Here is a 9,550-nt window from a genome sequence, read left to right as displayed (position 1 = left end):
AGTCTCCTTAACACAAACGGTGCATCTAAAGAGCTAGTTAGCCCTTTTGGTATAAGTCTTATGAAGGCAACCACTGACTGTAAACAGGCCTTGGGTACAAAATCACATATTCTGCAGCGTCTGATCGGTGTTAAGGTCAGTTGACTGTCACTTTCCCTCAAGAGTTTTTCTTTAGCAGTGAATATCGTCACACACAGGGAGCCAGCAAAGAGAAGGAAGAGGAGTAAAAATACTGCTTGCTCTTGCCCCCCTACCAACAGTGCGAGCAAGGAGTTTTCCCAGTCGATAGCAGTGAGTAGGTATCCAACACATCCACCGGCGCTCACCATGAAGGTGTACACGACAAAGCTGCTCTCACTCAAGTCAGTGTTTCCGTATATGTCTGCCAGCAAGGCTTCCATTGGCGTAAAACATGCCTGTGTACAACAGTCTAGAAGAACCACCCCGACGGTGAGAATCAACATGGTATAAGGTGTACCGCCCAAGGTGTTCCCAAGGAGTTCTCCGTACGGTATAAAGACGAGGCTGAGGCAAATTCCGGCCGATAAGATGAGAATAAACGGTCGTCTTCTTCCCAGACTGCTCTGACATTGGTCGGACGTCGCTCCGATGGCGGGCACGAGGAACAGCGCCATGAACGGCCCGATGCCCAGCACCAGGCTCATCTGGCTGTCCTCCATCCCTGACTTCAGCAGCAGCGGCGGCACGAAGGTGAAGCCCGCGGCGGCACAGATTTCCACCCCGAACACGAGAGAGTTCAGGAGCAGGAGTCTCCATAGTGCAGACGCACTAATGTCCATGGCAAAAGACAAACTTCAGCTCCGACTGATTTCCTTTAACTAAAGTTTAAGGCATTTGTGGTGACTGTGAGCCAATATAATCTCAGTGTGGCATCTTCAGGTCCACTGCTTAATCTCATACAGTTACACTTAAGTGCACTGTTGGCATGATCCATGCAACGATACAATACTCCTCTGTCTGTGCTGCATTTCTGTACTGTAGTCTGGAGCCTTGACCTCTGTACTCGCATCCTTGTCTGCAAGAAAGAAAAGAAAACAACATACTAAATATAGTGAATAATTGATTGATCTGTCATAATAAATTCATTGTGATAATGAAAATCTGTCAGCAAGTTTGTACATATTATGTATACATTCCTGAAAATAACTACTAATGTAATTGCTATATGTTGTTAAACATTAACTTGTCATAATTTATGACAAGTTAATTTTTAACAACATATAGCAATTACATTGATTCATAATGCACACAGATCCTAAACCACAGAACTCAGTGCTTTTAATTCTGTGTGGAAATAGCTTCGCACTGGTGCTGACACACCCTGAAAAGTAAATGGTTCAGACAAAAGAATTCCTTCACAATTCCCTGGATCAGCTGCTTTTGTTATAAAATCATTTCAAATGCCACGTCACTTTGCAAGCTGTCACTACTTATCAATGTGGATAAACATATGCATCACTGGAATGCATAATCATAGAACTGATCACTGGTATATGTAGATCTTGCCTCAGATTTTGAGACTGTTAGGATGTGTTGTTTTGAGTTGCAATAATAATTGTTTTGACTCATTCATGCACTGTCTAGATAATGAAGCATGTACTTAAAGTAGATGCATAAATTAATCAAACTTGCCCCATTTCTCTCAAAACTCACTCACTGGTTGCCAAAAATCAGCTTGAGCTAGTCACACAGCACCACTCTTATTGCAGCTTGTCTACTTCCATGATAATATGTGTCTTTAAAGTCAATGAGTAGAGACAAGATAGTCAAGGACTTGTAAATATTTAATGATGATTGTTATTGTGATACGTGACATTCCTTCTGTTATCTATAAATCTAGGTTCAAACCAAAGTAAGTTTGCAGAATGATGTATATTGGGCAATTTCACTTGTCAGTAAATGACAGTTTTCGTGATGACATGACAAGTTGATTGTTTAATCATAATTGCACTTCTTGAGCTAGGGTAATGGGGAAGTAAATCTCAGTATTCTCTTTGCTGACACTGGCGTTCAACTCGGGGCTAAATCAACCATTGCTTGAGGGAATATTTGACATTACATAAGGCCACAGCAAGTAATTTTTATGGATGACATCAGGGCGCGCATTAATTTTCTCCTGATTTTGAAAAAAAAAAAAACAAGAAATTTTGTTGCCTTCTTATATTACTAGTGGTCAACATGCAGAAAATGGGCAAAGATGTCTGTTGCCATGCCGGAAGGTGGATGGCTGATAAATATGAAGAGAGGAGACAAGAAAAGGCTCTGAATTAATGCTTTGTTTCTTACTTTGAATGCAATGATATGTGATGCTGGCCGTGTATATGTCATGTTCCCATTTGTACAATGATTGAGTCAAAATTTTAAAATGTAGGTTTTTTTCGCCCGCTTGCATTAGATTTGGAGTCTGTGGAGGATGTTATCCATAAAATTTACTTGCTGTGGCCTAATGCTGATGAGCAGCAGGCTAGAAGAGTCACATTCCAAAGAAAGCCCTTGTGAATGGTGACATTGTACAAAATCACTGTGAGGGGCACGCACGTTTGCAAAGTTCTATTAAAAAATGCAGAAAACCAGGAGGAGTTGAAGTACTGTCACATAAACTAACACCTGTAACGTTACGCTAGATTATTAGATTAGTTCCTCTGGCAAAAATTATCTCTTGACTAGATCTCATAGTAGTATTTAGATGTTATTTCAAACAGCATCCAGTACATTAAACGTTAGCTGTTCGTTGGTTATATTTGCTGCTCCCCCTCCCCCTGTGCCCACCCGGCAGAAGCACGTTTTTTTAACGTCCTGCCACGACGACAGGTAAGAACACCTGTACAACCTCACCTGTAAACAAAGGTAACGGTGTGCAGCAGGAGCTGAAAAAACATTACCTTGCGTTCGTCCGAGTTCCTACGCCGCGTGTCTTCATGATCCTGTGACTTTTGTGTGTACACCTTTTCAATAATCGAGGTACGGGCTTTTAAGAGTTGTACCGTGAGGGTGTAGGTAGATCTATTAAACCGGACGGAACCGGCATCATGGTTTTTATCCCCCCTAGCTCCTGCCTCAGGGCAAGGCAGACAACCATGGCAGGTCAAAGGTGAAATCTGGAGTCTCGTACCCAGAGTACCAATGTGTCACGCGTACGTAGTGTATGTAAGGCCATGTTGATTTGATTATATGGATGACATCCTCAAAACCGATGCGAGCGTGCGAATAAGAAAAAGTTTGGCAAAAAAAAATTGCTTTTATTCTGAAATCTACATGGTCATGAAGGTTGAACAAATGACACATGGTATGGTATGGCGAATAATCTACGCTTCAAATTCATCAATTTCTTTACATTTTCATAATTTTCGTTTGATTTTGGCATTCTACGACATTGATATTGTTTTCCAATATTATTTTGTGCACATTACGGTATATATTTGCTAATTTTGTAACAGTTTTGTATGATTTACAGCATGGTTGAAACGGACGAAACTTCATGCGCGCGCGGATGTAATCCATATAATCAAGGACATTATATACATGTCCTTGATATAATGAAATCAACATGGCCTAACGTTCGTGGCTTGGCTTCGTTACACGTTGTTATAATACACGAAACTGCATGTAGTCAATCCTGAAACAATTTGACGCTAAAAATGTAAAAGAGTACTACATGTAGTTGTTTTCATCAAATAACTCAAAATAGTGCCAATACCATTGTTTTCAAATACATTGTCACACCATCGGGTACTCTTTAACTATCGTCCGCTGGCAGAACCCGTTCAGAGTACTATGATATAATGTCCTTGTATGATACAATACCAAGGAGTTTTAAGTAGAAATAAATAGGGACTACATTTTAAACCACCTTGACTATACTGAACCCAATCTTGTTAACCTGGTGATCGTCACAAGGTCTACCATTTAAATACGGTTTAATTGAGTGTGATGAGTTGAAGTTTTATTTTTCAAAAATACGAAACCAACTCTTACCAGAAACGGAAAAAATACATTTATCACAATATATTAATGAATAAGGCTGACATCTGTAACTTAAAAGTATGTTATAGGCATCTCCAACCATCCGGGTTTCAACGCTGCTAGCTCGGGTATCAAATCCTCTTGCTAGCTTTCAATAATCCAGAAACAACCGTATATACTGTACTGAGATAGAGGAATGCTCAGCTGAAGTGTCTGATCCATCTTTTCTAAACTAACCACCGTGAAAATTTCCCAAGCACGGACAGCTTGAACCCAACTCGGTATGTCATACTGACCAATCAATATGACCCGCGGCAAAAGTTGAACAACAACTAACAGAACTCGGCCTTACCGTTCAACTTCAGAAACCGAGTAGACTCCCGTCCCGACAACTTGGGAATATAAAAAGTGGACGACGCGATGCTTGTCTTCTTCCCGCGCAACTTGACAAAGGTCGAAAGAGACCGTTTGATCATTATGAGTTATTCTGCTATTTCTAGCTGCTTACCCTGTGTTGGTGCCGTGGACGTCGCTCAGGAGCTCCACATTTCACTTCAGAAGTGGTTTGGCGTTATTGCATAACGTGCAATTGAAGCCATCAGATGGCCTATAGTCAACAGTATAAGCAGAAAAAAATACAAGAAGGACAAAACCTTGGTCGGCCCAAAGCCTAAATTTTTAGTTCTCCGGGAAGGTAATTTTGTGCATTACTAATTTGTCAGCTGCACCCAAATACTGTTCCTCCTACCCCTAACGTTACTTGGTTGTCCCCAAAGGCGCACAAAAAAAGCGCGAAAAGACACACAAGAAAAGAGCCAAATTGAAAATCGGAACTCTGCCTCGAAGGTGCTACTTTTCTTTCCATCGTTCTTAGAATCTTACTATAGTATTGATATAGTGATAGACATTGTCTCTGACTCAGAGAAAAAAGTCTTTTATTGCCGGAATGCCATGAAGTTCCAGCATAATTTCTTGCTTATTCGTCTTCGGCAAAGATCGGTAATTTCCGTATATCACGTGACTACGGTCGGCTTGCTCTTTAAAAAAGGGCGGCGCGTCTGGAAAAAATGGCGGACGACCCGTTGGAAAGTAAGTACCGTCCTTCAGTTTTCCCCAAACTTTCGCCACTTTTGGGCAGCATGTCCAAATATTGAGCCATCCAATAATTTCTACTGTATCTCATGAAGTGTAGGAAATTCCTAACAATGCTGACGATGTCGCATTGACGTAGGATTGGAGGTGTTTGTGCAAAGGGTCACAAGGAAAATATATACTCGCTCTCGCCCCAGCACGCAAAAATTACTTTAGACCTGACGTGTAGGCCGTACCATAGTTAAAAACATCTGGTCCATCAAGTCTTCTAGGTCTTCTTCAGCTTATCCCTAGAAAAATTAACGTGATTAGAAGCTTAATTAGTGAAAACATAGGTTGTTTATTTTGTCCCGGTTGTTGCAGATGTGCTCAAAATAATTTGATCCCCAGATGCCCCCCTCCCCATCCAAAATATAACCTCTCAGTGCAAACACACAACGTACGGAAAAAGACAGGAGGCATGGTCACTAGATAAGTAAATCATAAAGCAATGGATTTCTGATTTGGACAGTGGTTGTTTTCTGTCTACCAAACGTTCTGATGGAGTTTGTCTGTAGATTGTTAAACTTATAAGTTTCAGAAGATCATGGTTTTGGCTTTCCCCATGTGACCTCTGAACCCTTGCTTGTGACTTATAATTTTGTACAACAATTTGATTTAATCATTTGTACATTAAATGTTGTGAAGATTTAGCATTGAACTGACGGTCTAGCTGTACTAGAAGTGTACTTTCTCTGTGGGTTAGTAGAGCCAGATTATTTTGCTTTGCAAGATTAAAAAAAAACTATTTGAAAAACAAACACATCACTGAGTCTGTTATTATTTACATAACACAATTTCCTTTCTTTACAGTTGATCTGGATGCTTCAGCTGAAGCCCTTGTAAGCCTCAAAGGTGAATATCTTATTAATCCGTTACTAGTAGTAGTGTACTTCACAATGTTCATACATTAAATTCACACAACTAAATTTTCAGTACTAAACAAAACCAAGAATTAAGTTTGACTCTTTGCAAATAAAGATATATTAGTTCTCTTCGTTTTCAATCTAGCTTGCATGTAAAGAGTAGGTTACATTGACCTCCAATGACTGAGATACACATGAAAGTTACTCAAGCAACTGGATAGATTTGGTAACAGATTGTAAATGTAATACTAGTAGATATGATGTTTCACTAAGGTAACAATTTTGTTTATACTTACTCTCTCCTTGTTAGAAATACAGGCAAGTCCATGCAACATATTAAAAATGTCATCACAGAGAAGGTTATGACTTTGTAAATGAATAGTTGTTTTGTCTATCTTTTCTATAGCAGGTGGAGGGAAGGTCAACAGTAATGGTACCCCGGCCACACCCCCTCGAAGAGGAAATGTAAGATTCTTTACATCTTCACATGTTGAGAATGGTGGCCTAAATATGAAGGTTTTTGAGTAGAGAGAGTGCATTTTAATGTTATCCTGCTGTTCAGTATGAAGATTCTGATACCCATTTTTATTATTCAGTGGTCATGTAAATTGATACATGTCACATTGTGTCATCCTATGGAGCAGGAAATGTAGACATTAATGATTTTACATGAAGAAATACAGCTGATGCTGATGTATTTGTGCCTTTTTGAAAATCAGTCATGTGCCTTTGGAAAGCCTTGAAATGTTTAAGTTTGTTCAGATCCTGTTTATACTAAGATTTTTAGCAGTTTCAATTCCTATCCTAATCTCTTTCTGATATTCTACATCTAGCCCCCGCGAGTACGTAAAAGGAATCGGCTCATTTTCAACGATGACGAAGATACAACTTTGTCACCGATTCGTTCACCGAGGAAAGTGAGCAAAACATCACATAATACGGTAAGGATCTTGGATCAAATGCTTTAATTTTTATAAATCTACGCATAATGTCAGGTATTTACATAGAATGAATCCCTCCACTTCTAAAATTTTTTTTTTTAAACTTATAATGATACCTCATCTGTGTTGGTAGAAGAATACATAATAAGCATTATATAATGTATTGAAAAGTTTATACCGTCGATATCATCTCACACCAAACGCATTTTTGAGTTTTGTGGTACCAGTAGGAGGAGAAAGAAGGTTTTCGTTGTGTTCGCCATAGAAGCAATATTATATCACAAAAATGTGGCATCTTTGCAGTGTTATGATTTTGTGGTGGAGAGGTCACCAGAAGAACAAAACTGTGTATATTTCAAGATATAAACTGTAAACAGTTACTGTAATATTAATGCTTCCTCCTTTCCCGCCCCTCCAGAGAAACTCGTCGCAGGCGTCCATGAGTGTGCCAGACAAGAAGGCTGCCCAGAGAATCGGCTCCAGGCTCAAGAACCTGCTGAAGTTACCCAAGGCTCACAAGTGGTGCATCTACGAGTGGTTCTACTCCAACTTAGACAAGTGTGTTTTCCTACATATGGGATTTAAGTTGATTAAAAATGGAAAAATCACAGTAACACATTAGACTTAGTTAAACTTAAAGAGTTAGGGAGATTGCTCTTTGTGAAATCACCAAAACTGAACACAGTTGAAGAAATTCGTACTTCGTATGCAGCAAAAAAAAGAAATTTTGAACAATTGTGGCTTATCGTCTTATTCTTAGTTCACCCAAATATCCTAGTATCCATGCAATAAGATAAAATATTAGATTCAGTTAGTGAAAAACTCTTTGTAAACAAATAAACACACTTAATCCTTATGTAGTAGATTATTAGTAATAAATGCTACTTTGCCTGGTGTTGCAGGGCCCTGTTTGAAGGTGATAATGACTTCTGTGTGTGTCTGCGGGAGTCCTTCCCCCAGCTCAAGACCAGGAAACTCAGCAGGGTGGAGTGGTCCAAGATCAGGAGGCTGATGGGCAAACCAAGGAGGTATGTCTGGACCCTGGGATAGATGAGGTTCCAATGCACATGACTAGAAATTGCCAGAACATAAGTTTTCATGTAACACCTGTAACAGAAATGTGTCTTCTGAAGTTCGTCCTTGTTTAAAACATTCAGAATTTTCCACTTTCTGTCGGCGCACAGATGGTACTGTAGCCACTCCCCCTCTAATTAATCCCATTCCCCCATCCCGTCTCCCTTCCCCCGGTCATTCGTGCTTCCACACCTAGCTTGTGTGGCAGCATTTTTTCTAGGCTCCTCTTGCTTCTTCTTCTGTTCTCGAGCGACCCCCGTTCATTCCCGCTACGATGCCCAAGGCCAAGTCCAAGTCGCGCCGGAGCCCGCGTTCCTCCACACGGTCGTCTTCGACAGCTTCCGAGGCACTGGCCGGAGGGAGCAAACCCCGTCCTACGGAGGAAATCGACAGTTCTTCCTCCGATTCAGAGGATCCCACTCGCAAAGACAAGACACGCCGTGGCCCACCGCGCTTTCTGGACATTCCCCCTCCCTCCGACAAGAACCTGGAGCAGTCCCATCAAGCGCAGATCCTGGCCGCCATCACCCGCCTAGAAGAGCGACAATCGTCGGTGGATCTCAGGATACAATCCCTCCAATCCGAGATCCGTGCTACCAGCAACCCAACTTCCGCATCACCGGCCATTTCCTGGCGCCACGATTCCAACAAGTACAACCACAACTTTAACACTAAGATCCAGAGCCAACTCCAACAGGCGCGTGCGTCCAAGTCAGCGGACGAAAAGGACAAGATCCTGGACCAAGCTATAGGTGAGCTAACTTCCCGCAACAGGGACATACTTTTGGCCGACAAGGCTTCCTGGTCGGCCGTTGATTTTTTCCACTCTAACAACGCCCTCCCTTTTGCCAACTTTGATCTAATGAACGGTTATCACCATGTTGACATTAACCCCCTCCACATGCCCTATTTAGGCTTTTCCTGGAAGAAGCGCTTCTTCATGTTCGCTAGCTTACCCTTCGGTTTGAGCCCGGCACCCTTTGTATTTACCAAACTTATGCGCCCAGTTGTCGCCCATTGGCGAGGTCAAGGCTTTAGATGCTTCATGTATCTGGATGACGGGTCGGGTGCCCGGCATTCTTACGATGATTGTTTACGTATGTCTCATATCATGCGGCGGGACTTGGCCGAGTTGGGCCTTATGGCCCATCAAGCCCCGCCCAAGAGCTACTGGATACCCCGCAGGGTGGGCGAGTTGCTGGGTTACATAATTGACTTGGAGACCGGCACCTTTCATGTTCTTGACCGTCGTTGTGACTCATTCCTTACCCTCTTGAATGAAGCCCTGTCTAATGTTGATGCTATCTCCGCCCGTTCCGTAGCACGCATTGCAGGCAATATCGTGTCCATGGGCCTTGCCTTAGGACCAGTGTCTCCGCTCTGGACGCGTAGCCTATATTCATTCATCAATAATGCACCATCTTGGGACTCTACCCACAGGTTGCCTCCCACCGCCAGAGATGAACTTGAATTTTGGCGGGAGAACTTTTCCTCCCTCCTAGGGCACCCCATATGGTCGCCGTCTCCTTCAACTGACATTATTTCGTACTCAGA

General features: G+C 41.8%; 2 protein-coding genes across 3 annotated transcripts in view; one reads left to right on the top strand and one right to left on the bottom strand.

The window, feature by feature from the left end:
- The window catches only part of LOC109482886 (solute carrier family 45 member 3-like), an 8,283-nt gene extending 5,184 nt beyond the window's left edge, over window positions 1-3,099 (bottom strand). The window contains exons 1-2 of one of the 2 annotated variants that reach the window (XM_019785764.1): window positions 2,857-3,099; window positions 7-1,036 (exon numbers count right to left, since the gene is read on the bottom strand). In XM_019785764.1, the coding sequence (XP_019641323.1) occupies window positions 7-800 (794 nt within the window). In that variant the 5' untranslated portion in view covers window positions 801-1,036; window positions 2,857-3,099. The remainder of the gene's footprint in view (window positions 1-6; window positions 1,037-2,856) is intronic. The other variant, XM_019785763.1, reaches the window with a different exon arrangement.
- Window positions 3,100-4,998: 1,899 nt separating this feature from the next.
- LOC109482885 (protein lin-9 homolog) overlaps window positions 4,999-9,550 on the top strand; it is an 11,214-nt gene continuing 6,662 nt past the window's right edge. The window contains exons 1-6 of the mRNA XM_019785762.1: window positions 4,999-5,073; window positions 5,929-5,970; window positions 6,388-6,446; window positions 6,815-6,922; window positions 7,341-7,480; window positions 7,825-7,950. Coding sequence (XP_019641321.1) covers window positions 5,052-5,073; window positions 5,929-5,970; window positions 6,388-6,446; window positions 6,815-6,922; window positions 7,341-7,480; window positions 7,825-7,950 — 497 coding nt within the window. The 5' untranslated portion in view covers window positions 4,999-5,051. The remainder of the gene's footprint in view (window positions 5,074-5,928; window positions 5,971-6,387; window positions 6,447-6,814; window positions 6,923-7,340; window positions 7,481-7,824; window positions 7,951-9,550) is intronic.

The sequence above is a fragment of the Branchiostoma belcheri genome, unplaced genomic scaffold, assembly GCF_001625305.1.
Source record: "Branchiostoma belcheri isolate BF01 breed outbred unplaced genomic scaffold, Haploidv18h27 scaffold61, whole genome shotgun sequence".
In the NCBI taxonomy this organism is placed as follows: domain Eukaryota; kingdom Metazoa; phylum Chordata; class Leptocardii; order Amphioxiformes; family Branchiostomatidae; genus Branchiostoma; species Branchiostoma belcheri.
This window is presented reverse-complemented; position numbering and strand designations above follow the sequence as displayed.